Below are 27,950 nucleotides of genomic sequence, written 5' to 3'. Positions count from 1 at the left end.
GCTATGCAGAAAATCCTAGAGGGCTCAAAAGTTATCATAAATTGAGGACGGTGCTGTGCCCTTAATATAACCATTTCCCTGTAAGAATTGCAGGGTTATTATTACCTGAATAAAGACTTAAGTCAAGGACTTAAAGAAATTAACGCACCTCAGATTTTAAAGTAATTTATTGGAAATAGTTCTTAGATTACAAACAAGCATTTCTCATTTACAGAATGTGCTGACAGCTAATGGTAAGAAATGTAGCCTTCCAGTCACCTGCCCATCAGCAATGCAACCCTGCAAAATTACAGAGTAATTTACCTAGTTAACTTTCCCCTCACGTAGCCCTTTAAGTAGTTTATTTGTGGTCCAATTACCTGTTTGTGAAGGCATTCCCTGGAAGAGTGCCCAGCCTCATATTTACCTCACTATGTTCTGCAACAAGATGGATACTTCAGTTGTGTCTACTAGCCTGTGAAAATACAACCCACTTACTCTTACATTGTTTTGAGTTCTATGAAATTAAAATGCTGTAGGATTCTTTTAAAAAAAGATTTAAGTCACAGCAATATAAAACTCTGGATTCGTTAACTTATTCAGCTGAACTGGGAAACTATTCAGGATGCAGGCATGTTAGTGCTCTTTGGGTGGGCTATCAAGAACGTTATAGTATCGTGGAACAAGTCACCATGTGATGTTTTACACTTAAGTTTCAGTTGCTCCCAAGAGGATTAACCACCCCAAAGAAAGGAATGATGACATGAGAAACATTGACACTCAAGTACAGCATAACAACAATTAAGCATTTTGTAAAACTTCTGGTGCTTTTTAAGACTGAAGAGGTTTGTTCATTTATGTATATGGTCAATTAAACCATTGGTTTTAACTACATTGTTTTATTAAAACAATATTCCAAGAAGCATAGGGTAAGGTCTTCTATCAGAACAATTTGAGACTTATTAAGTTGCCACATGCTAAGGTCAAACTAAGCTACCACATACAGATGTTCTTTTTAGATAAGCAAAAACCACAGCACACATCCATTGACCGAGTTGCTTGAGTGTGTTTTGAACTAGTCATACAATCACTGTTTGATAAGCTTAACTTCTCCATTTTAAATAAAACAACTTCCATTTATACAGAAGAAACATAAGAAAGATCGGTGTTTACATATAATGCAGTCACTAAGTATCTACACTGCTTACACTTTAATATACTAACATAAAGCATGGGTTTGATTCACAGAATAAGTAGGTCCACGATTGTAAGTTAACAATAACTCTTTATTGCTTTATACATGTGGTGCTTTTTCAAGGCACTGTGGCATGGACTAAAAAACTTGGAATGACTTGTGAAGGAACCTGGAATGACATATGGTCAACATGGAAAGTTCTTCAGAAGCAAGACGACAGCTAATTTAAATTCCAAGTTATCAAACATCAGGAATGAGAGTTCATAGTTCACAGGAGATAATATAACAATCTTGTTTAAGGATCAGCTCCTTCACATGCCCATTCTGATACTCTGAATAATCTGGAAGATAGCTGCAAAAGGAAACAGGTTTAGATGTTGCTATGTTAGAATATATCAAATGATGCACCATTTTAAAGAGTTATGTACATTGGCATTGTTATATACACCGAGTAAACCAGATTTCAGAAAACCTTTGAACAAGTTCCATTTGATTTTACTAAGCTGTGTAAGACAGAACATTTTACTACTCCCAATTTTATATAAATATCTTCCAAGAAAGCCACATTAGAAAGACCAAGTGAAGTGTGAAACTATACCATATGGCACAAAATTTTGTCTGTTTTCCCAGCTGAAATCAACCTATTTTAATTAGCAGTTTTGATTTCAGCAATATGACTTCCCACTCAATCCTACACATGATAACTCAGAAGTGAACTGATCCATGTACAGTAGAACATACTCTCAGGTAAGTTCTCAGGTAATTCTGCTCTGGTCAGACCTCACCTGGAGTACTGTGTCCAGTTCTGGGCACCACAGTTCAAGAAGGACACTGACAAACTGGAACGTGTCCAGAGGAGGGCAACCAAAATGGTCAAAGGCCTGGAAACGATGCCTTATGAGGAACGGCTAAGGGAGCTGGGCATGTTTAGCCTGGAGAAGAGGAGGTTAAGGGGTGATATGATAGCCATGTTCAAATATATAAAAGGATGTCACATAGAGGAGGGAGAAAGGTTGTTTTCTGCTGCTCCAGAGAAGCGGACACGGAGCAATGGATCCAAACTACAAGAAAGAAGATTTCACCTAAACATTAGGAAGAAATTCCTGACAGTAAGAGCTGTTCGACAGTGGAATTTGCTGCCAAGGAGTGTGGTGGAGTCTCCTTCTTTGGAGGTCTTTAAGCAAAGGCTTGACAACCATATGTCAGGAGTGCTCTCATAGTGTTTCCTGCTTGGCAGGGGGTTGGACTTGATGGCCCTTGTGGTCTCTTCCAACTCTATGATTCTATGATTCTAAGTGTGGATAGGAAGGCTGTTTTAAAAGAAAGCAATGGCTGCCAATGTAAATCTTCCTGTTTTCAGCATAGTGTGTAAAATTGCTATTGACAGCACACTTGTAACCTATTAGTTTAGATCACTGCTTGCTACGTCAACAACTAAGTAGCCACAATAAGGGGTATAAGCATAACATTTAAAAACAGCTATGAACCCACAATAAGATACCAGTCTCCTCCATTTGTGAAGTAGGCAAACTTCATGTGAATAAAGCCCCTCATTTAAGTAATAATAACTATTACTCTCCTTATCTTATTTGTAACCATCAACACAACTCCTAAGGATATAAAAATTGGAGCCGATAAGCTTATAGAACTAGGTGAACCATCACATATTATTAACAGTGTTCCCTGACGGCATTCAGGAAATCTGTTTTGCATACCCTTTCTTTCTTTTTGTTAAGCTCTGTCCTGAGCCACCTGGTGTACCGGAAAAATTACCTTACTTGCAATTTGGCTATTTAAATGGGTAAGTCTCAAATAGCAACTTCCAAAACGCCAGCTATATTAGTCTGCTGTGCAAACCTGAGCACAGGTATATTAGACAGACAATACCACTGGGATTTGTGGGTCACTTCTGGGAAAACAAGCTTAAGACAGCATTGAGATACTAAAATTCTAAGGATGCCTTTATCTTTTGCAAGCCCTCATTGCTACAGATGTACATAAAGATCAGTGTGTGTGTGGGGGGGTGTTATTCATAAAAAGTGGGCAAATATCACTAGCCCAATCAAGTCAGGAAACATGTGTGTACATGTAGAGGGATTCCAATATACTGTCTAGTAATTTTAAGCAGGTTTTTTTTTTTTAACAAACCAGCATAGCTATGATGAAAAAGTACCAATGTGAGAACCTAAGGGCTAAATGGCAACTCCCGGTAACTGAATAAGGTCCAATGGTAGAGTTGCCCATATGGCAGAGTTGCCCATATGGCACTCAACGCCAGCAGCATCCCTAGGGGTCTACCTTGCCCAGCAAATCCGCTACACCTCTCCCGATGTTTCTGAACACCTGCTCCCCATCCCACCACTTGCGAGAAGCAGCGCTTTTAGGCGAAAACACGTTCCGCCACTCAAAAAGAAAAAGAAAATGCCTCTTCTAAGAGAACCGTTTCCTTCTCCCTGATCACGTCTTGGCAAATATAACCAACAATTTGAGGACTACAAACTACGGGACACCAGAGAAGCACAGGGGAACATCTGTGGGAAGCAAACAAGTGTCGCTGCCAACCAAAAAAACTTCTTGAGACGAACGCAGCTTGTTTACCTTCGCTAACCCAAGACCTTTCAGGCTGGAAGGGGTTCCCCACCTGAAAACCACCCCCCTAAAAAAAAAAAATCCAATTCCCTTGAGGGAGATGTTGGACAAGGGGCCCAATCCCGCCCAGCTGCCAGCGCTTACCCGATCCGCACACCACGAAGATGAACAAGGCCAGCAGCCAGGGCCCCACCGACGCCTTCTCCTCGGGGGCGTTTCTCTGTGGGAAGAGCCAGCGCGTCAGGACGGCTCGGATGAGGAAGAAGAAGAGGAGGAAGAAGAAAAGGAAGAGGAGGACGAGGGGGGTTCTTTCGGGGGCAGCCGCCCCTCAGCGGCCGGGGGGGAGGCCATGACCCCCCCGCAGTCCTCCCATCCTCCTCAGCCCCTCAAGGAACCGGTTAAAGGCGAAGCCCCCCCCCTCCCATCTTCCTCGCGCGTTTCCCCCTTCAGAGGCTGCTTCCCGCGCGAGGGGCAAACCGGCAGGGGGAGACGGACCCCCGCCCTCCCCGGTCGCAGGAGGGCGCTGAGGGGAAAGGGGAGAAGAGGCTTCAGAGCCTCCTCCGCGAAGGGGCCCCTACCGAGGTCTTGGCCACGTTCCCGCGCTGCGTGATGTTCTTGCTGTGCTTCTCGTTGGCCATCCGGATCCGCTGCTTCGCCACCATCTTGGCCGCCGCCGCCGCTGCCGAAGCTGCCTGACAGACAGACGCCGCGCCTGAGCTGTGGCCGCGCTGCTTGTGTGAGGAGGAGGATGAAGCGCGCGAGGGGAGGGCAGCGTGAAGGGAAGGGAGGGGGGAAGAGACTGAACTGCCTGACGCGCTCCCTCCGGCCGAGCCGCCGCGTAAGCAGCAAACTGCCCCTCGCGCAGGCCCCGCCCTCCGGAAGCGGGGAGGCGGAGCCGCCGCCAACCCGGAAGCGACAGCCTCTCCCCTCAGGTTTTTTTCTTCTTCGTCTCGCCGTCTAGCGCTAAAGGTGGCCGGGAGAAATGGGCGGAGGCCGCGTGACGTGAGAAAATCCCCGCCCATCTCGAGAGGTTGCTACACGTCACCCCGGAAAGAGGCGTCCGCTCTTGAGCTGGCGGAGGAGACGTGTACTGTCCTGAGCCGTGACCCCGCGACCCGGAAGGAGAAAACGTTGGGCCTGGCTCAAGATGGCGCCACCCACGCCGCTTCTGGCAGGTGGGTTGAGGCGGGCGAATCCATAAGTTGCCTGTTATTTTTAAAAAATGTTTTTTTTATTTTTTATTTTTCGATGTAGCGCCGCGTGCATTATGGCGGCTGCTCTGGGGCGCTGCGTGTTGTCCCCGTTTCGGCTGCATCCTCGTGCCGGAGTTGCGCTCGATCCTAAAGGTCTCCCGGGGAAGCGCTGTTCCTCAGTAGCGGAGCGCATTCATACTCAAGCGGGCGGCGGCTGCTCCTTATGGAATAGGCAGGCGGGGCAAGACTTAGGGGCCCTCCTAAGCTAAGCAGAAAGCGCGCAAGCCTCCCAAGGCGACAGTTAAGCATGACACGTTGTCAGCTAAAGGAATTTCTGTGTCTCCCCCCCGCCCCCCTAAAATCGTTGTCATCACTGAAGACAGTAACTGAGCTTGATGGACTAATGGCATGGCTTGGTCTAAAGCAGATTCTTATTAATTTACTTAGATGCAAAAACCTAAAGAGCTTATTGGGGCTTCTTCAAATGCAAGCGTGTATGAGTGTATCACCTTACTCATAGGTAAAGGGCAAGGCACCCAGTGTGGCTTCCTCCTATTCAGCATTCCTAGGATCAGGCTCTTAGATGTTTTACCTGGGACTGAGGGCCATTGAGTTTCATAGGGCTTCTCTACCAACGAGTAAAGCTGCAGTCCTATCCATTTAGTCTGTGGAGCAAATCCTAAGCAATTTTTCTAATGTGGAAATATGCATAGGATCAGGCTTTACAGCAATGATATGGACAGCTGCACATGCTTTTGTGCATGCACACGCAAAATACACACACTCATCTTCCTTTTGAATCTGATCTGTGGATGTCAGTTTCAGATTGTATTGCGCCTCTTAAGTTAGAAGGGCCATAGCTCAGTGATTGAGCAACTGCATTGCATGCAGAAAGTCCCATGTTCAGTCACTGGCATTTGCATGAAGGACTAGGAGAGACTCCTACCTGAAACCCTAGAGAGCTGCCAGTGAAGTGCAGAACTGAGTTAGATGGACCAATAGCTGACTCGGCAAAAGGTAGTTTCTTATGTTTCTATGTAGAAGTGGGTTCAACAATGCAGTAATTGCACTATTGGAATTCAGTATTTGATGTAAAAATTCCCAGTAGATAACTTATTTTTAAGTCATTAATGTGACCTGATCTCAAAATCATTATATTTAAGCCTAGAGTATCTGAAAGCAACATAGGACAGAGTACCTATACTTTTTATAATTTTAATGATTTTGCAGGGTAATGTATGTCATGCCATAAGCCTGCAAGGGGTGAGAAACTTTGTGCCTTCTTAAACTACAAAATTAAAGGTGCGGGAGCCCTATGTGTCATACTGTGGTTGCCAGGTTACAACTGAGACAGGTTTTGAAAGTTAGGCTGAAGGAGATAGTGCCATCTTTGCAATTTTTTTCTGCCCCAATTTTCTATTGAGTTCTTTATTTGCAATTCCCCCTTCTTTTTTATAGCAAGCAGAACTCATAAGTTTTAAAGGAAAACGTAGGTGCTCTGGTGATAGGGTTCAGCTTGTATTATATAGGGTAGTACTCCTTTTGAAAAATCAGGCATGTAGTCTTGGGATACTCCTGGACCCAGCTTTGTTCATGTCTAGACAGGTGGTGGCAGCTGTGGGGGGGTGGGGTGCTTTTTACCAAGCTTACATTGGTGTGGCAAGTGCATGCCATTTCTAGGAAGCTCAGACCTGCTTTAGTTACGTATATAATGAGTAACATCCACAAAGTCAATGGGCTAGTTTGCACATAACACTAAACTATGGTTCATTAAACCATAGGTTAGTGTTATATATGGACCCTGCTCAGCAGCTTAACTATGCCTTGATTGTGGACAACAAATCATAATCTGAAGCCATGCTTCGCTGTTGGCTTACAAATCTTGGTTTGTTTTAACTATGGCTTGGAGATGTGTATTTGTTTGATGACCTACCCCAGTTGCTCACCCAAAGAACCAGTAGCAAATGAGACAAGAGCAGCATGAAACAATTTTTGGAGAAATTTTTATTTGTATGATCATCTGTGTGAGAACTTGTGGTTAACCTGCGGTTTGTTAAATAAAACATGGCTTGGTATTGTGTCAACCAGGCTTATGTGAGACTGCCTCTGAAAAATCTCTGGAAACTTCATCTGGTCCAGAATGCAACAGTAAGGTTATTGATAGGTGCCCATCCCAGTGAATGTGTGACTGCCATTTATTTATATTCAATCAACAATTCTAATTCTCAGTATAAACTTGGCCATTCCCCTGCAACGATACAAGTATTCAAGCCTCAAACTCTGACTGTATTCAGACAGTCATTTTTCTGCTTAATAGGCCTAGATATGTGTGAAACACTTCCCTATGCTCACAGCGACTTCACTTATTCCTTTCTAGCATGAATAATCAAATCAGGAAGCCTCTTATTTCACCGTCATTTCCCTTTTGTTCAAACAAGGAAACTGGCTACCAACTTCAGAAAAAGCACAGTTTGAAGTTGAGTTTATGGCTGTTGCTTGGTCTGAAGCTGCCAAACTATAAAGTTGATTCAGATGAAGTGGGAAATTGTTATTTGAAGGCTTGAGGAGCAAAGGGGCACCTACTAATATTAATATCTCAGCTTATTAATGTGAGGTATGATCATTAAAATAGGCTTTTGTTATGTAAACATTAAGTGCTAATTCTATTAGTGTGAAATAAATGCTTTTTTTTCTAGTGCGAGGATCTGAAGGACTCTATATGGTGAATGGGCCTCCTCTTTTCACAGAGAATACAGCATTTCAAAGGTACTTATTGTTAAGTGCTATTTTAGAATTGGAATTTTATTTATTTATAGAAAGCATTTCTAAAACATTGTAAGCAATAGCATAACACAAAGACAATAAAACAGTGTCATAAAAACAAAGATACAACATAGAAAACAGTGAAACAGTATAAAAACAAAAAATCAGTAATAATAGGATCCAGTGTTATGAGTCAAGGATAGCCTGGTCAAGGAGATCTCTTTACAAGGTGGTGGCAACTGATGGATAATGCTTCACATAAATGATCAAAACTATAGCTAATTGATTAAATTCAGATGTTAATCAATAACAAGTAAGAATTGGTATACTTATATACTGCTAGGGCTATTTATCGAACACAGTCTATTAATATTTTTCTATGCATTTTGTGTCATATACTTTAATTGTGATAGAAATGTATTTGTTTTTCCAGGGAGTCTGGGAAAAACAGTAAAGTTTTTGCTTTCAGCAAGGATGGTTCCCTTTTTGCTTGGTGCAATGGAGAACAGTGAGTATAACTCCTTCCTTTTTAAACATTTGTTAAGAAGTTTGGGGGCCTGTATTCAATTGTGCAAAGCATGTTAAAAAAATTGCTTGAGGAAATACAAATACATGTATTTGTAGGTATGTTCATTCAAAAATAACCTCAGCCAGTTCTCAATTGAACTTCCAGGAAGAGTGGACAGGATTAAAGCTTTACCAACACATACAATTCTGTCCAATTTACGCATTGCTTTCCAGATGGTAGGACTAGATTGGTAGGATTGACAGCCTAAAATGCTTGAATCATGGACGCAGTTGGACAGGCTTAGCTTACTGAAATGCATTGACCTAAGCATGTGTGGGATTGTAGTTTCTGAAACTGAATATTCTCCCCTTTCCATTTTGAATTAGTACATTTCCAGAGATGTTTGTTCTGTTTTGTTGTTCTTGGAGTATTGTATTGCACATGTGTGCCATTCTCAGCAGTTTAGATATCACTTAACATATAGCAGATGGGACTGTTACTGTTTAACCTGAGGCCAGCTCCCCAATCTTACTTTGTGCCAGTTGGGACGAAGTATATGGAAGTAGTGTGTGAATAGGCCAAAAATAGAAAGGTTCTCTTATCACAGTCATTTGCAATGTGACTCTTGCATGACTTCAGTCTCAAGGGCATGGTAGTGAAACGTGTGCACACGAGTCTTTGAAGGTTTGGAGTTTGGTGGTTACACACTGAGGAAACTTAAGCAGTGGGCAGCCTGTAGCCCTCAGCCTAATATGTGAATATCTGGGAGGGTACAAAATGGTGGAAAGAGGTGGCAGAGAGAGAAGGGTTTCCCTATCTACCTTTGGCCTTATATCTGCCTATTGCTGTCATACTATTGCTAGGTCATCCCCCCAAAGGAATGCAACCTTGATAGAAAAAAAATATTATATTAGTGAAATATAATGGTAAATGGAAAAATAGTTCTATATTCTATTAGGTGGTTCAAAAGAAAGCAAATTTGGCACTGAACAAATAAAGCCTGCTATTAATTAACCACCCTAATCAAGCTTTGTTGAAGTTACCTCTTTTGGTTCCAGAGTAAACATCGTGAATGTCACCAGCCATGAGGTGCTGCGTTCTTTTGATCAGCCAAAGACAGTTTGCCTTGAATTCTCTCCAAAGAGCAATGTCCTGGTAACATGGCAGCCCTACACAAGTGAGTACTTCAGGTGTCTGCTCCCGCTTCCTTCAGTGTAAACAGGGCTGCAGTCGTGCATGTTGTAAACATTGGAAGGTTCATAAATACGGCAACCTTTCATATGCTAGGTATTGTAAGAATACAGAAGAAAAAGAAGCTTCCTTCCGAAGTGTCATAGTAATAAGTTGTGTATGCTACCCTTGCATTTCCTTTTTCTAATTTCCCATTGCTATGCCCTTCAATATAGACTGCAAGCTCTTCAGGAGAGGGACTTGCATTTCTTCCTTAGGATCCCCCCCCCCACCGCTTATTCTCTGTTGTTAGTGTTAGCCAGCCTTCCCCTATCTTGTGCCCATCAGATGTTTTTGACTCCAGCTTCCATTAGTTGTAGCCAGCATGGCCAATGAGGGCTTAAATATTTGTAAAATTTATTACCTGCTTTTCACCAGCGGCGGGTTGCAACAAGTGGAAAGTACAGTTATAAAATAGATAAGAATCACTACAATTAAAAAAATGCAATTTTAAAATAGATAAAAATCACTTCAATTTTGAAACACATAAAACCATTATGCACGGTGATGGGAGCTGTAGCCTAGAGCAGCAGGTTGGGGAAGGCTATAGTAAGTTAATAATAATAATTGAAAGAATCATACTGATGTAAGGCACCAAAAAGTCATTATGTCTGATTCATCATCCAACACAGTTCAAGGCCTTCCAGACATCATGCCCCCAACTAAAACCAGCCCATACTCAATTAGATGTGATGCTATTTTCTTTTTCTAAAGGCAGGAGTGTGTGTGTGTTTGTATGTGTCTGGGGAGGGAGTTAGGGGTTTAGATGAGAGCCATAGCACAGGGAATGAATTAACACACACCCTGCAGTTTTCCCCGCTTAAATTGTTCCCCTAAAACTGCTGTTAGCTGTGAGGTAGGGGGAGAGAGATCTTGCTTGCCTACCCACCCCAAACAGTGGTTGCTAGTGACAGCGGTTCGGGTGGGCAGAGACCAAGCATCTAAACCAGGAAACGGGTTAAAAAAATTCATCCAGCACTGCAGCAGCCCTGATTCCATTTCCCCTGTGGCTGCTCTTAGGTAAAAGGAAATGACATTGGCAGATCTGCAGTTGAATCTCCCATGTCGCATCTCGTTTGGCCCGCAGATGGAGAGTAAATGTATTACTGTTTGGCACAACTAGTTCCAGATGAACTCAAGCAAAGAATAGAGTGACTCTTGCCAAAAAAATGCATCTACAAAGGATTTTGACATCAGAGGGTAAATTTATCTGATAGGATAAGCCCAGGCTTTTGCTGACCCTCTAAGATTAGACCCTATTTTATGTGATTGAATCTTCTGAATATCTGCTGTAATCACTTTTTACATACTTTTATGTGTTTCTATATTGCTGTTTTACTGGTTTTAGGTTGTCTTTTTGTTTTAAAGTTTTAACTACATTTTTTTTAGACTGCACACTACTTTTGAACCATTTATGAACTATTAAGAGGTTTATAAAGGCTTTTAAATAAACTTATGTATTGCATCTCTAAAGAGTGGCAGGGACTGAGAATTTTTATTTCGGGGGGAAACTGTTGTGTATAGGTTTGTTTAAGAAGGAAAATATTTTTTCACACTTACAGATATGGGATCCGTGAAAGCAAATGCTAAAGAAAACATCCTGTTTTCTTGTCCTTGTGTGCTAGCCTCTAGTATAGCATTCCCTATAAGGCATTAACAAAACGCATCAACAGAACCCATGGTCAGGATGTTGTAGATTAGGGAAGGAGATCCAGTGCTTATTTTGAAGGCCACCACTGCAATATATGTTGTTTGTTGTAGCTTCTAAAGATGGAGGAGCAGGAGTGCCCAACCTTCAACTTTTTGATGTGAATACTGGAAAGTTCTTAAAATCGTTCATCCAGAAAAAGATGCAGAACTGGTAAGTAGCATTCAGGATAATTCGTGAAAGCGACTTGAAAACTTTTGTACTTGAAGCTGCAGTATCTGATTTTGTTCTGCAGTTCATAACATGGTACTGTATATTTCATTTCAAGCAACCCTGTAGATGGTGAACAATATTTGACATCACGGAAGAAAACTTCTACTCATGCAGTAGGACTTCCCCCAACACAAATCTGCTCCAAAAGGTCCCCTAAACTCCCAGAGCAGATTTTTGGGGCATGTAGGGGGTTGCAGAGTAAAGAGAGGAAGTATGTGTTTCACTGCACAAGGGAAATCTGTTCTGTTGGTGAGGCGATGTCATTGGATGTCAGCCTGTCTTAGCAGACCAGGATGAAAGCAGTGGGATAATTGAAAAATAGCACCAGTAACCATTTCCTAATTTAATAATTCTTAAACATTTTCAAGCCACGTTTCTAAATCACTTGCCCCCCTCTCTAACCATTAGGTGTCCTTGCTGGTCAGATGATGAAAGCATATGCGCCAGGAGTGTTAACAATGAACTGCACTTCTTTGAAAACAACAACTTCAGTATGCAAGCCCTTTCTCGTTCTCTAGATAAGCTTTCCCTTTTAGTTTGCCTTTATTTCTCTTGTGTTTTGAGCGCCTGCATTTATCACAGTTGACCGATTCTGGGGAACCATAGCGTTTATTGAGGGCCTTGATACAGTTTTGAAGCTCCCTTCTATAGTACAAAATCCACATTGGCTTAATACCTAAGAAATACTTGAATGGATGAAAATCAGAAATAGTTCTGAAAAACGTTTTTAGAGAGTGGTCCTTACAGAGGGGGCAGCAGTGCCAGGTAGGTCTGTGCATTAATTGCTCCTGTGGTTCAGCCAGAGATGCATGGAAGATAATGAGAGACAAACTCTTAAGAGAGCAACCTTGTGTAAGTTCACTCGGAAGTAAGTCCCACTGTGGTCAATGGAACTTTCTCCAAGGCAAGTGCAAATGGTTGCAACTTGAATGTGGTGATGGAAGCAGATATGAGGTTGAGTAGCCATATGCAATATGTGATGCAACAACATCACACTGGCAGTGCAGACACACCCATTCACATTGAGGGCAAATGAGTCCTGGTAAGCCGCAGCCAAACCTGGGCTCCAGGTAGACAGTCTGGCACAAGTAACTTTGCTGAACCTGTTGCAGATGCTCTAACTAATCATGAGCAGTGCCTTACGCTTGGAATTTGCCAAGGCATCAGCAGTAGGGACTCATGCCCAATGTCTAGTTTAAGTATTAAGGGAGGAAGCTGCTTGCCCCTTGGGAAATGTAATGGTGTTTGGAGGCAGACTCTCAGATATATAAAAGAGATAGGCGCACTTGATTCAACAGTGTGAAGACAGCCTGAAGCAAAGTAGCTAACTTACTCAAGAAAAGCCCAAGGACCAAGCTCTCTCAAGGGGGAACCTTTTGCAGGGATGCATACCAGAGATGGGCAAGGGCCAGAGGCAAAAAGTGTGTGATACTTTTGTACAGGCTGCATTCCAGCCATGCAAAAGTCAGAAGTTTCTACTCGCACCCACACATTGCTGCATCCTCCATACAGGCAAGCAGGAGATTATTACACATTTCATGGTTTTTTACTTCAATACAAGGATGGTGCAGAGTAGGTCTGGTGAGGGGTATGGTGTTGGGGGATTTCTGAGAGCCTGGCAGAGGCCTGGAGGGCCATATGCAACTCTTAGGGCTAAGGTTCCTCAACTCTACTCAAGAACATAGCTAAGAGAAGATGGTGGACCACACTTAGGCTGAGGAGCTGCTTTGAGCTGTGCCTGAATGCATGTACAAACTTACTTTTTGAACGCACCCCCTAAAATATAGACAGTTTAGCTGAAAAAGCTTTAAGAGTTGTAGAAAATGTGGTTTGTTGCTCCAATATAGATAGATGATAGATAGATAGATGTGATACACTTGCATCATGCTGTGAGAATATATGGTTTTAGTGTAAACCAATTTTGAAGAGGTTATTCTCTATGTCAAGAAGGCCTTTACCATTATGTGTGTGTTTGCTTTTTACTTGCCACTAGCATAGGCTCATAAGCAGCACAATCTAACAATTATTTAGGTAACTTTTATTAACCTGAGTAAAATTATGATTTTGCAGGTACAATTGCAAATAAACTTCATTTGCAAAAAGTCACCGATTTTGTGATATCGCCAGGGGATCAGCCAACTAAGGTGCCTCCTTTTGATTTTTATTTCTTCGACCATTTTAATTTCGTAGGAATCCTGAAAAGGTTTATGAATTATTCCACTTCTGTCTTTTGTGCTGCTCTTAAGAATTGTATTACCAAGCTGATTAAATGTTATTGACACAGGTTGCTGTCTATGTTCCTGGAAGCAAAGGAGCTCCATCTTTCGTAAGGCTCTATCAGTACCCAAACTTTGGAGGCCCGCAATCTGCATTGGCCAACAAGAGTTTCTTTAAAGCTGATAAGGTGACGATGCTGTGGAATAGTAAAGGTAATAAGAAATTTCAAATTTCCCCTGTCTTTATCTGTCAAGAAGTGAATGTATTGATTCTCTGTGTTCTTCTGTGTAGGTAACTAGTGCAAGTGTTTTGTAATTCTAAGTGCCAGTTGCAATTTTCTTCTATGGCATTTAAACTATACTTGCAGCTATTCTTCCAGACCAGTCCCATTCCCTGTAACTCCCAGCATGCAGCAGTCATAGGCACGCTTCATTGGGAGTGCAATCAGACTTGCTTTTGAGTAACAGGCACTACTCAAAAGCCATTGAGACCGACTAAACTGACAAACAACATGAATTGTGCAAATCTTCCATTCATTCTAAATGGAGCTTCTGCTATACAGGTTCCAAATGTATTGCCTATCTTTAAAAATGTCTTAAGGGATACTGTAATAAATGGATGTTTGTAATTCTTTGACCGGTAATGCAGTCTTCGAAGCTTTGCCAAGAAAATACAACTTCGTGGCACATTTTATAGTTCTCCAACAGTATCACATTAATGTGCAGAGTGCCTTTTGTACATGCAAAGGAATCTTTTGCTTTGTTTCTGTGAGTTAACTCCAGTCCTTGCACGCTAGGGTTGCTGGTATTCCAGTGAGTTGTATATAGTATAATTTTACCTCGGGTTACATATGCTTCAGGTTACATACGCTTCAGGTTACAGACTCCGCTAACCCAGAAATAGTACCTCGGGTTAAGAACTTCGCTTCAGGATGAGAACAGAAATTCGTGCAGCGGCAGCAGGAGGCCCCATTAGCTAAAGTGGTGCTTCAGGTTAAGAACAGTTTCAGGTTAAGAACGGACCTCCAGAACGAATTAAGTACTTAACCCGAGGTACCACTGTATACTGGTCAGGAAGCAAACACGTTGGGTGGAGGTGGGTCGTGGCATTACTATAGCAAGCACAGTGACCATAAACGGTCTTTGGGACGTTTATATAAACTCGGTGCGAATACAACTCTGATGACTGATCTGTGCACCATGGCACATGAGCTCTATTTCAAAAACAAATTAGGCAGATTTGTAAGTTGGATTTATCTTGCTAAATGATGATTCTTCAGCTATGGTGGAACAGTCCTTTGCTGCAGCAAGTAAAGCAGAAAATGGTACCAGGCTGCTGGTTTTCCCATAGTCTGTACAAATTGGTCAGTGAGAAGAAGAGGGTTCAACATGCAAGAACCTAAGAGCCCTGCTGGATCTGTCTCCCCAGCATCCTGTCTTCCACAGTGCCTGCAAGAAACTGTTGCTCTCTCTGTTGTTGTTCCACCGCCAGCAGCTGGTACTTTTAAGAGCTGCTGCCCCTGCCGTGCATTCCAGTTTAATTTTATTGAACCTTAAATTAATATCATCGGGTAGTTTGCTTTCTGAAAACATTTAATTATTGTTGTTTTTATATCCAAATAGCTACTGCTGTGCTTGTAATCGCTAGTACAGAAGTTGATAAAACGGGAGCTTCGTATTACGGAGAACAAAATCTGCATTACATCGCAACGAATGGGGAAAGTGCTGTCGTACAACTACGTAAGTGACTCTTCTAGTAATTGTATAATGAACTGAAAAATCGTCCTCCATATATGCTAAAAACTCTGTAATGTTCTTTGGAAATAAACTTCAGTCTTCTGTGTTTGCTCTAATGACCAACCTTGTACAGATTAAATTCCTTTGGAATGTTTTCGTTTTGACTTTTGCTATCTGAAGTTCTATTAATTCAGAAGAAGTGAGGATAGTATAAGGGTTGAGCTCGAAAGTGCGGATTATAGAGAGGAGATGGGGACAGGATGGAGCACCTATTTCCATTAAGGAGCCCCTGATTCTTGAATTGGGAAAAGAAAGCAGTTAAAACTAGGACTCCAAATCAGTTTTAAAGCCCCAACCCCCAATTGTTGAATTGCTTTTAATCAGTCACACTTATTATAATTCAACAAATGTATATATTAAACAGATTAAACAGATCATCCATCTTGAGCACGTGATAGTTGGGGTGTGACAACTTAAGTAAGAAAAGGGTATCTGTTCGTTTTAAGAAAGTAAAGCCCACTTAACAGGGTCTGGACCAATTGCAATACTTTCAAATGCCCCGATATCCAGAGTGTTTACTACTAATGAGACTACTCTTTAAATCTGTAAAATATGTAGACTGTTTTAACTGATTACGGTTTTTAAGTGCAATGAATTAACTAAACAGAAAAATGTGCAGCCCTTGTGGAATAGCCTTTCAGGGCTAATCCTGCTGAAAGAAGCTTGGGCAGTGTTCTGGCCACTGAATAAGGAGGTGTTTCTCTCATCACGTGGCCAGGCTACTCGCTGGCTGCTGCTCCTCAGTAGTGGCAGGAGAGATGAGGTTATCCGGCTGTGGTAGAATAATGACAGTCTAATGTAGGCCTGAGTAACTTATGTACTTCCAAGCCTACTGTAGCACAGCAGGCATACAGTGTGGTGTCTAGATGCTTGACAATCCACACACAAATACATACCTTCAGTGTGTGTGTGTGCACTCACACATGCAATCCGAAAGAGGCAGCAAAAAAAAGATTATTGAATCACTCTGCTAAGGAACAATAAGGCTGTTTTCAGCTTCACAGGTTACAAGTTGTGGTGGCCTGTTCTAATATCTTGCAGTTTTAAGGAGGCTAACGTTATACCTATGCTTGTTAAGAGAAACTAACATGACTTGTAACTGTTCTTCAAAATCAATTCCTTCTTCAGGCACATGTAGATAACAGTTTAAAAAAAATTCAACTGTTTGCTTTTTCTCTAGCAAAAAATGGTCCTATTTATGATGCAACCTGGAGCCCCAATTCCACAGAGTTTTGTGTCGTCTATGGTTTTATGCCTGCCAAGGCTACAATCTTCAATCTGAAATGCGACCCCGTGTTTGACTTTGGAACCGGCCCACACAATGCTGCCTACTACAGCCCTCAAGGACACATCTTAGTCTTAGCTGGATTTGGGAATCTCAATGGGCAACTGGACGTTTGGGACGTTAAAAACTACAAACTCATTTCCAAACCACAGGCCTCAGATTCCACGTACTTTGCCTGGTGCCCTGATGGGGAACATATTGTAACAGCTACATGTTCTCCAAGGCTGCGGGTTGGGAATGGGTACAAGATCTGGCATTACACAGGCCCTGTCCTATACAAGTATGAAGTCCAGCAGAATGCAGAACTTTGGCAAGTTGCCTGGCAACCCTTTTTGGATGGCGTCTTTCCAGCGAAGGCGGTAACATATGCTGTTCCGAGCAAAGTGCCGAACGACGAGCCCAAGGCTGCCCAAGCTTACAGGCCCCCAGCTCTGAGAAACAAACCTGTGACTAGCTCTAAACTTGTAAGTAACTGCTGCCTCTGTTGTAAATGTCTTGCTGAAAAATGTCTTCCCAGCTCTGGGAAAGGGTAGGGGGCACGATATTAAATCCAGTCCTTTGTTCTTCTGCTTCAACAGGTAATTAGCACTATTGAAGGCCATTTAACTAGGACTTTGCAAATGCCAAGATTGGATTCCCCTACCCACTTGCCCCACCCAACTATAATCATGTATTGTTTATAAAAGCAGCTGAGGTACACATAATATAGGAAAGGTATATGTAAGCACTGGTTTGCACAGGTGTTTTTCTGCTGTCAAATCAGTACATGGTTTTTTTGAAGTATGGGAGTAAAGGCAGACTAATCTTAAATATTCATTTCTTTTCAAACAGGCTGTGCAATAGAAGTACAGTAACTTCTTCCCCCAACTTTATTTTTAATATAAAGGCCTTCAGTCACCTTAAAAAGTGCCATATTAAGCCTTTATAATTTTAACCTGCAATGAAGGCGTTATAATTTTAACCAGCAATGAAGCAAAGTCCACCATCTCCTGAGGGAGTCCCTTCCATTGTCATTCAGCTCTTACCATCAGAAAGTTCTTCCTGATGTTTAGTCAGAATTTCTTTTCTTGTAATCCATTGGTTCGGGTCCTACCCTCTGGAGCGGAAGAAAACAAGCTTGCTCCATCATTCGTCCTCCCTATGGCTGCATCATGTGAGCCTGTTCCATGATCAAGCAGTATCCCTGTTGTGTCGCAGGGAAAGAGGGGCTCACAGGAGATGCCATTTGCACAAGGAGATTCTGGTAATTGGCCTCTCTTTCCCATGAGGATTAAACAGTTATGACCATATCCCTGATGGGTTCTGACACTAATGGGGGTTTATTAAGCAAGCATCCCGTGGATTGCTCACATCTCAGTAGTGGAGAAGGGGAAAGCACCTCCCAACAACATTTTAAAGACTTGAGATGACAGAGCAAAAGGAAAGTTAAAGAGAAGTGGCAGTAACTAAGCTTGATGGCAAATTAGTTTTTATCCTTTTATAGTAGTACGAAGAATTAATTCCTCAGGGCTTACTTCTAAACAGCTGTGAGCCTGCTTGTTAGCAGTCACTAAAAATATTATACAAGAGCAGTACTATTCACCACGGTGAAATATCATTTTCTTCCTAACATAATAACCTCTCAAAACTTGTTTGGGACACGCATGCAAATGGGTACCATGTATACAGCCTGCTTTCCCACAGCTGCCAGCATGCAGAATTCTGGCTTTGACTCCAGAGTCCTTCGTTCATTTGTTGGATTCTTGCCTATCTGGAAGATGTTTAAGGCACTGAGACCCTACCAAAATATGAGAACCCTAGGTTACGACGTCAAAGATACCATGGAGCTGGTATTTCCTAGTATAAATGGGAAGCTGTAATGCTTGCGGATGTTGTGCAAGAACACACTCAAAAGCACGATACATTTCAAACAGAATCTGAGTTGCAGTAACTGAATCGCTGTAGCCGTCTAAATAATAATATGCTGTGCTTTTCTTTTTTTATCTGTTCGGTTACTGCTGATAGCTCTTATCTCTCTAGCCCAGCTGCATCCTCAGTTATAGGGCTGAAGCTCAGCTGTTAGAGCATGAGGGTCGTGGGTTCAAGCCCAATGTTGGGCAAAAGATTCCTGCATTTCAGAGGGTTGGAGTAGATTACCCTTGTGGCCTCATCCAGCTCTACAGTTCTATGATTCTGTGATTTACGAATTTAATGCTTCCTGTGTCAGTTCACATACAGAGTCACTACTATGCCTTCATCTCAAATATAAGGTCTTGTCGCTTTTCCTGCCCAGGCATTACAGGTTTTTCCCTCCTACATTTATTTGCACAAAATGACCCTTGGGTATTTTTTTCCTTGTTTTTCATGTGAGGTGCCAATGCATTCCTTAACCACAGTTCAGATAGGAGAGGAGAATTTGTTCCAGGAAGGTAGTCCCATAGTTCTTCATCTCCTAGCTATAAGGAATGGGAAACCTATATTACATCTGCATCTGTAGAGAGTCATTAATCTCCTTTTTTCCCTTTTCAGTATTCAAAAACAGGTTTGAGAACATAGCTCTTTACTTCCTCTTTCTTATTTTCTTTTTGAAAGAGCGTAACCTGAGACTACCAGCACTGAAAGGAGTGTTGGTTTCTCCCACACTGCTGGTCATTGCAAGTGACTTATTTCTTACTAACTCCATAAGCACAGTTAATAAGAGGTTTGTTATGAAAGAAGGCTGATGTAATCCTAATCGCATGTGATAGAGGAACAAAACTGGTCATTGAGAAACATATTAAGCTTCTTTGAATTTTTTAAGGTGTGTAGTGGGTTAAAGTTGCTCATAGCACAGTCTAATACAGGCATGTCCAACAGGTAGATCGTGATCTACTGGTAGATCGTGGGGTCTTCCCGGTAGATCTCTGGCCCCTCAGTGATCCCCTTTTCCCCCTTCCCAACGACAATGGGTAGATCACTGCCAGTTTTTTTATACTGTGAGTAGATTGCAGTACATTGGGAATTGGACGTCCCTGGTAATACATGTCCACTCAGAATTAAGTTCATTGGGGGTCTTCCCATAGTTAAGTGGGTGTTACTTAGGGGACTGCAGGCTAGGAATCAAGTAACATTAGGGGATTTAACCTACATGATCTATTAAAAAATTAAGCTGCACAATGAAGAGGGGGAAAGCTCTTGTCTTTATTATTTTATGAAGGTTTAAAGGTGTGCCTGAAATGCCTGTAGTGCAGTCTTTAATCCCTCACTTGGTTACCAAAGGCAAGTCTGGAATTCCCTCTAGGTGAGCAAGCAGGCTTGTGAAGGAGAAACCGAGCCCTCTCTTTCGCTTTTGCCAGCCGCTTGGATTCTGTACTGGTTGTGGGAGTAACAAAGCCCTTTCCTCAAAGGGCAGTGTGGAAACAGCAGGCTGGTGAAGAAGAGATTTGGCATCCTCTTCCTCCTTCCTGAAATTACTGTACTTACTGACTGCAGATTTTTATACCAGCCTGGTTTGTTTTTTTACTCATAAGATGGTCGTCTCTTGCAAGCCAAAGATAACTGGTAAAAATGTTTGGATGGTTAGTAATAAGGCTGCAGCAGTGGAAATGAAACAAGCATTCCCTGAAACACAAAAGCAAAAAAGAAGAAGAGAACTGTTCCTCACCTCCCCTGCCGGCTGTCTTTATTGAAATGGATGCTTCAAAAGTTTTCACTTCCCATGCACAGAAGCAACACTTGTGCAATAAATTCTGTGGAATCCTTGTGCATAATATAGATTGAGAATGACCAGCTGGTTGTCTATAGGCCATGGGTGGCCATAAAAGGATTGATCTGTCCCTTGGCAAGTCGACCAACTTTTTAATCAAGATGGAATTTTAAAAAACTGGACATATAAGGAATAATTGCTTTCAAAATGTGTGTGTGTGTGTGTGTGTGAGAGAGAGAGAGAGAGAGAGAGAGAGAGAGAGAGAGAGAGAAAACAGATAGAATGACAGACATTTCACATTTCAGTGTTGTCTCTCTCTATAACATGTCATTCTCATCCACAAAAGTTGCTTTCTGTGACATAAGCTCACCACCAGCCCCTTAACAGCTTTATAGCGGATAGAATTATCCTGGGAGTACCCAGAATACTTTGTGAACCCTGAAACAGATAATCATAATTGAGTAATGCACACGCACACACACTAATAAGTGACAATCTACATGGGTTTCACACAATTTCTTAACATGGAAGTAAGTCCTCTTTTGTAGGGCTGAGATGGAGAACGTGACCCTCCAGATGTTGGACTACAACTCCCATCATAATTGGTGCCGTTGGCTATGGCTGATGGGAGTTTGACCACATCTGGTAGGGCCATAGGTTTCCCATCCCTAGTGTAGGGGTTGTGTACTTGTGGCATTGCTATAAGACATGTGGCGTAAGTGAACATAAAAAACAACAACACAAGCCCCTCTTATCAGGCGGCAGATAATTATGTGTGGGTTTTCTTATGGTAATTTTGTCCCCCCCCCCCCTTTGCTTTCTCTTAGCATGAGGATGAACCACCGCAGAACATGAGATCAAAAAATGGCGATAAACCTTTATCTAAAACAGCACTCAAAAATCAAAGGAAGCACGAGGCAAAGAAAGTTGCCAAACAGGTATGGCTGCTGCTTCAGTTCTCTTGAGCAAACTGTTGCATTCACATTTTCTAAACCCGTTTACCTATACCCTGAACAGAGCCAAAATGTGCTGAATTCCGACATTCTGGGGAGCTTAACATGTATACCATTCTTGTAAATGTCCCATGGGGTTGTATACGAAAGACATTGTTCCAGATGTTGATTTAATTTGTGGGGGTTTTTTTACAGGAGGCCAGAGCTGAAGGGAGCCAGGAAGTTACTCCGGCCTCACCAGTACAGAATGCATCGCAGAATGCGGCTCCCTCCATAACATCAGGAGATCCTGAGGTTGATAAGAAGATAAAGAACCTGAAGAAGGTGGGGAGCTTTTCTAATGAAGAAGCTTGTCTGTTCTGGCAAAAGGTCTTTTCTCCAACCCCACACCCTAGTACCTGACAGCTGTCACTTCTCTCACCATCTAACATCATCATCATCATCATCATCATCATCATTATTATTATTTTAGTTTAATGCATAGGTGCACAATAAGAGCTATTAGGAACAGAGCCAATGTTCCCCAAGGCAGCCAAAGTCCTCCAGTCTCTTCCCTGTTGTATCAGAAATAGCATGGCACATGCTAGACAGGCTAGATGAGAAGTCCTGTGAGTGCCAAAAGTAGGGAAAATGCAGCAGACACATATGCATGTTTGTTTGTTTTTTTAAAAAAGGATGGGAACCTGTAAAATTGAGAGCAGTGGTGCAGAGGGGTGATCAGCTCTTCCTTGCTGTCCCCTCCTTCAAAAAAAATTTGGTCTGCGAGCTCCTCTTCTTTCTGGAGCCGAAAAGTTATAGGATGGGAAGCATCTGGAAGAGCAATTTTAAGTGGGGATAGGCACAATGTTCTTATCTAGATATGCTCTCTGATCTTGCAATAAACCAGGCCTGACCACTACTAAACCAGGCAATAAACATCTCTGACCACTGGTCCTGTTAGCTAGGGATGATGGGAGTTGTAGTCCCAAAACATCTGGAGGGCTGAATTTGTCTATTCCTGCTATAAACTAATGTGGCACAAAATCCTTTACATTCAGCAGCCACCACTCCAGGGTGCAGAGCAGCAATCTATATGACGGCTGTTGCTCTCAATAGAGTGCTTGAGCCTACCATATCTCCTTTAGGAAAGCAAGAAATCAGTGTGCATTTTAATCACTCAGCTGCCCGCTTGCTGATCTGTGGTTTGGGCTGCACAGCTCAGGCTCTCTCTGTGCTGTTTACACTTTTCCACAGGGAAAAATATATTTCAAAGGAGCGTGGAGGCATCCATGACCTTGAGGATAATGCTTAGGGAACAGTAAAGGGTACTTCCTCTCTCCCCCACACCCCCCCAAAAATTCCTACAGCATAAATATTCAAATGTTGTCTTAAAACGTGTGTTTTTTCCCACCACCGCAGAAACTAAAAGCAATTGAACAGCTGAAGGATCAGGCTGCTACAGGCAAACAGCTAGAGAAAAACCAGGTATGCCTATTCATATATTATTATGTTATTAGGGATGGCTTGTACAGCACGTTAAAAGTACTAAAATGTACTATTAGTATATTGTAAATGTAAAAAAGCACTATTCTGTTTTCTTCTGAAAATATTGCCAGAACCGAGATTCAATAAGTTCTGTTTTTTCTTGCAATCAAAACAAAGGCTCTGAACTTATTTGAATGTGCTCCTATTAAAGTTGCAATGTGGGACTGGAGACAGAAGGGACTCTCCTTTCCACACATGGCAGGCAGATGTCTTGAAATGAATAGTTTTTGTAAGCACATCAGATGAGCTCTGCTGCATTGGACCAAAGCTCCATCTAGCCCGTGTATGGGAACCCTCAGGCTCTCCAGATGTTACTGAACTACAACTTGAGACCACCACCGAAGGGGAGAAACCAAAGGGGGCCATCCCTTTAGGGGTGGAACGGAGGGGTGGGCCAGCCCCCTTGTGCTATAATTACTGTTCTAACGGGGATGGGGTTTTTAACTTGAGTGGGTGCTGTTTATTTGGTTGGGTGGGGTGGTTTAAAATTGTTTTTAAATGTTATATGTTAATTTGTATTTTGCATTTGTGGGCTGGGGTATTGTTTTAGGGGCCTTTGTTGGGGAGTGCATTTTTTTCTTAGCTTGTATGCATTAGTATACTTGATTGTTTAAATTATTTTCATTACATATTTTGTTATTTTTGTGTTGTAGCTTTATGTTGTGCTCTGCCCTGAGACCTATGGGTATAGGGTGGTATACAAATTTAATAAATAGCAACAACAACAACTCCCATCAGCCTCAGCAATCATAGGCAGGGGCCAGGGACGATGTCCGTTGTGGTTCAGCAACATCTAGAGGGCCCAAGAGTCCCCACACCTGTTCTAACCCAACAGCCTGTTTTTAATTACAGTGGTACCTCGGGTTACATATGCTTCAGGTTACATACGCTTCAGGTTACAGACTCCGCTAACCCAGAAATAGTACCTTAGGTTAAGAACTTTGCTTCAGGATGAGAACAGAAATTGTGCAGCGGCGGTGGCACAGCAGCAGCAGCAGGAGGCCCCATTAGCCAAAGTGGTGCTTCAGGTTAAGAACAGTTTCAGGTTAAGAACGGACCTCCGGAACGAATTAAGTACCCAACCAGAGGTACCACTGTAGTGGCCAGAGAGATGCTTCCAGGAAGCCCATTGGCAGGCCATGAAAGTAAATTTTCTGACCCAGTTCCTGTGGAGTCCTAAAGCATCTAAACATGGACGTTCCGTTTGGCTGCTGCGACTGAGAGCCATTGATACCCACCAAGAATCTCCCATCTGGATTTAAGTTAAGAAATGGTTTTCAGAAGTAGATAGCTTTTGTCGGATATGACTGTTCTGTGTATTCAAGTTTAATTTTTCCTTTGCCTATGCTAAGTAGTATCTGATGGTGTCTTCTGTGTATGTGTCCTAGCTGGAGAAAATTCAGAAAGAGGCTGCCCTCCTAAAGGAGCTGGAAGAGTTGGAGCTGGGTGTTTAGAAAGAAGACAGATGAAACTCACGGGTTCGTTCTATAGAATCATTTAATAATAAAAGACTGGAAATGCTCATTTAAAAACACTATACACAGCTACATTTTTATTTCCTTGTCCCTAATATATGGATACATATAAAAATTTTGAGCGGTAGTATTGTAAATCAAAATGAGGCAAATAATTTGCTGTGATTCCAAAATGGTATTACTGAACTAAATAAAGTACAGTGGGTCCCTCTATTTACTCTTTGGCCGGATACAATAGAAGTGACCCTTATGCAATAAGAAGACTGTAGAATATAATAAAAAGCATTTTCCATTTAATAAAGATTTTGGTGTTTTCTTTATAGGTCTTGCATGTTTCTAACCTGCTATATTTCTGTTTCAGTGTGACTTTTTGTGGATTTTCGTAGCTACTGGGATTTCGATTTCTGTGTGTGTGTGTGTGTACAAGAATGTCACAACTGAGAAAAGGGATTGAGTATAAAGGAAAAAGGGCACGTCCCTCCTCTGAAATGGAGACAGGAGGGATTCATGAACTCCCTGATGAAAAGGGAGTAAGTTTTGCCTTGCTGGAAACCCCAGTTCCAAATCAATTAGAAGTAAATGTCTGAACCTATTCGTGTTTTCATGGTGTGCTAGAAGTGAAAGGAGGAATATTAGGTAACTGGTCAATATTCAGAAGGGGATCTATCTGTTACACACTTACCTGGTGTCTAAATTAGGAAGTGTCATAGTGTAGATTAAATGGGGTGTGTGGGGAATGATATGTAAAATAGCCTTTTCAGAAAGCTCCTTCCCTGCCCATATGACTGCATTCCGGGGATTGGACTAGATAACCCTTGAGAGTGCCTTCCAACAGTACAATTCTATGATTCTGTGTTGTTATTAAATCAACATATTCTCCCATTCTTCCACAATGGAAACTAAAGATGGCAGGCAACATCAGAAACACCAATAAAATCAAGTGAGTGAACTGTTAAAAAGTGGCTGGCTCCTTCTACCTCAACTCCCTTTCTGTGTGGTCCATGATGCATTCATTTTAAATGCAGCTGAAAGAAACTTCCGAAGTAACCAAGTCGACCTAGAGCTAGAAAAAACCCTTATGTACTTATGTCACATGGTATTTTCTTCCTAGGTCAGGACACAAGAGTGTCCAAATGAATGCCTGAGATGCCCTCTAGTGGAATAGCCATGCAATGTCTGCATGGTTTGAAAGAAATTGATGTCAAAGTGAACAAAGCAGAAATGGTTGGCCCGTGACTTTCCAAATGTTGTTGAGATCCCCCATCAGCCTTAGCCAGCATGGAATATGGGCAACGATTGCATGAGCTGTAATCATCAACATCTGGAGGGGCCACAGGTTAGCCCTCCATGTTTTAAAGTGTCCAAACTGGAATTGCACTTTCCATTTGCCAAAGTGGAGTGGAAGACATTCAGTGAATAAGATTACTCCTTGCACTGGACTGGGCAGGCAGGGTCTTTTGCCTCCTTTTCCGGGGAAAAGAGCCATCCCGCCCTGCCTCTGGTCAGGTGGGCAGTTTCATTTTTTCACGGTGAGGAAAAATGTTTCTTACTCTACCACTGCCCACTGCAATTCTGTTGCTCACTCCTGAAACTCTGGGTTTTTTGTGTTTGCTAACTATCCCTCACCTCAGGAGGGGCTTTCCTCATTTGCTGTTGGCCCACAGTGTCTCTGTTAATGCCTTTCTAATGGGTCATCGCCCATTTCTTTGTGGTCTTTTAATGGTCCATCTCTCAAGGCAATTGCTTCATCAGGAAGCCAGCCCATCTCTGTTTTTTTAACATGGCTTATATTTTAGCATGCTAATTTCAATTAGAACAGGAGTCAAGGTATCCCACAAAAAAAATAACAGTATATTAGTTTCTAGGATGGTAGGTGGGGGAAACCCACACCCACCATTATGTTTTTAGTTATTTCATATAATTTATACACTGTTTGATCGGTTTTTTTAAAAAAAACAAAACCCCCACATCATAGCAGTTTACAAAAAGGTAAGACTGTAAAATCTTGGAAAAAATCACATCCCCGCATACAAAAGTTAAAATACTAAAACAGATTAAAATTACCTCAACTTCGTTTCATTTTTTTGATATAATTTTTATTCAATTTCACAAGTATAAAGATATAACAATACAACCGTACACATTTAACGATTCCTTTGAATCTCTGGACATCCCACCATCTCCTCCATGGGTCCTATTGTTAACCTTTTCTACTGCGTATTTCTCAATAGTCCATATTTTATATCACTCAATTTTCTCCATAATATTTGCTACATTGCAAGTGTTATTGCAATCATGCTAATTTCATCTGCTCACAGTGGTCTCCAAGATAAATTATATTTTTTCCCCATTCTTTGTTAAAGTTTTGGTCTTCTTGATTCCTGAGCTTTCCGGCCAGTTTTGCCATTATGGCATAGTCCAACAGTTTAATTTGCCATTCTTCTCTGGTAGGGACTTCATCTTCTTTCCATCTCTGGGCTAGTAGCATCCATTTGGCTGTCGCCTCGTACATAAGAAGTCTTTTCTGCTCCCTTGGAATATCAGCACTAAAATTACCTCAACTTTCTAAGCACCTGAGGTGGCTTGTCTAAACAAGAATGTTTTCAGCAGGCGCTTTTCTGCAGCGAAGGGGCTTGCTTGATCTCACAGGTAAGGAGTTCTAAAGTGCAGGTGCTGCCAGACTAAACGATTGCATTCTTACAAATCCAGAACAGATATTAAAGGTTCCCCTGTAGATAGTAAAAGGACCCCTGACCATTAGGTCCAGTCGTGGACGACTCTGGGGTTGCAGTGCTCATCTCGCTTTATTGGCCGAGGGAGCTGGCGTACAGCTTCCGGGTCATGTGGCCAGCATGACTAAGCCGCTTCTGGCGAACCCGAGCAGTTTATGGTCCAGCTCTCACTTCCATACATCACTACTGGGAAAACCATAGCTTTTACTATACGGACCTTTGTTGGCAAGGTGATGTCTCTACTTTTTAAGATGCTGTCTAGGTTTGTCATTACTTTTCTCCTCAGATATTACCTGTCAGCAATTATGCCACAGCATTCTGCACTAACTGCTGTTTCTGGATCAAACACAAGGGAAGCCCCACCCTTGTGCATTGCAGTAATCAAGTCATGAAGTAACCAGCATATTAACTACTGTGGAAAGGCTTTCTGGGTCTAGGAACGGTTGTAGCAGTCGAACCAACTGCAGTTGGCAAACACTGCTTCTAGCCGCTGAGGTTACCTGAGCCTCCAGGGACAGAGCTGGATCTAGAAGCACCCCAAAGCTGTGAACCTGATGGGGCAGCACAACCCCATCCAGACTAGGCAACTGAGCAATTTATCAGAAACAAGGAGCTACTCACCCACGGTGCCTCTCTCTTGCCAGGATTCAAGCTCAGTTTGTTTTTCCTCATCCATTTTACAACTGTACCCAGGCAATGCCCCAGGGGACTGGACAGCCTCTCCTGATTCAGAGATGATGGAGAAATAGAGTTGAGTATCACCAACCTATTGATAGCACCTCGCCCAGAAACGCCTAATGACCACGCCCAGCAGTTTCATGTAGATATTAAATTGTGCTGGAGATAAGGTAGCTGCCATAGCATAGCTGCCAAGTGGCCAGAAGGCACTCCTCTCTAGACACGGTCCTGAAGGTCGGATTGGAACC

General features: G+C 42.3%; 2 protein-coding genes across 4 annotated transcripts in view; one reads left to right on the top strand and one right to left on the bottom strand.

The window, feature by feature from the left end:
* Positions 1-149: 149 nt before the first annotated feature.
* On the bottom strand, positions 150-4,785 carry SERP1 (stress associated endoplasmic reticulum protein 1; the record flags this gene model as incomplete). Its single annotated transcript, XM_083613607.1, has 3 exons — positions 150-1,526; positions 3,908-3,983; positions 4,342-4,785. The coding sequence occupies 3 exons, from the start codon at positions 4,783-4,785 to the stop codon at positions 1,486-1,488; spliced, it is 561 nt and encodes a 186-aa protein (XP_083469733.1). The 3' UTR covers positions 150-1,485.
* Positions 4,786-4,804: 19 nt separating this feature from the next.
* The window catches only part of EIF2A (eukaryotic translation initiation factor 2A), a 108,837-nt gene continuing 85,691 nt past the window's right edge, over positions 4,805-27,950 (top strand). Inside the window, exons 1-14 of one of the 3 annotated variants that reach the window (XR_014547963.1) lie at positions 4,805-4,938; positions 7,653-7,722; positions 8,153-8,227; positions 9,286-9,404; positions 11,219-11,318; positions 11,787-11,869; positions 13,449-13,522; positions 13,663-13,807; positions 15,218-15,334; positions 16,572-17,140; positions 21,168-21,278; positions 21,489-21,617; positions 22,692-23,668; positions 23,918-24,593. Coding sequence is in view for 1 of the 3 variants with exons in the window: in XM_083613324.1 (XP_083469450.1) it covers positions 4,911-4,938; positions 7,653-7,722; positions 8,153-8,227; positions 9,286-9,404; positions 11,219-11,318; positions 11,787-11,869; positions 13,449-13,522; positions 13,663-13,807; positions 15,218-15,334; positions 16,572-17,140; positions 21,168-21,278; positions 21,489-21,617; positions 22,692-22,757; positions 24,206-24,271 (1,752 nt within the window). In the remaining 2 variants the exon portion in view is untranslated. Of the gene's footprint in view, positions 4,939-7,652; positions 7,723-8,152; positions 8,228-9,285; positions 9,405-11,218; positions 11,319-11,786; positions 11,870-13,448; positions 13,523-13,662; positions 13,808-15,217; positions 15,335-16,571; positions 17,141-21,167; positions 21,279-21,488; positions 22,591-22,691; positions 23,669-23,917; positions 24,594-27,950 lie in introns of those variants that run through there. The other 2 variants (XM_083613324.1, XR_014547962.1) reach the window with 2 other exon arrangements.

The sequence above is a fragment of the Podarcis filfolensis genome (assembly GCF_964270895.1).
Source record: "Podarcis filfolensis genome assembly, chromosome: 5".
Lineage (NCBI taxonomy): Eukaryota > Metazoa > Chordata > Lepidosauria > Squamata > Lacertidae > Podarcis > Podarcis filfolensis.
This window is presented reverse-complemented; position numbering and strand designations above follow the sequence as displayed.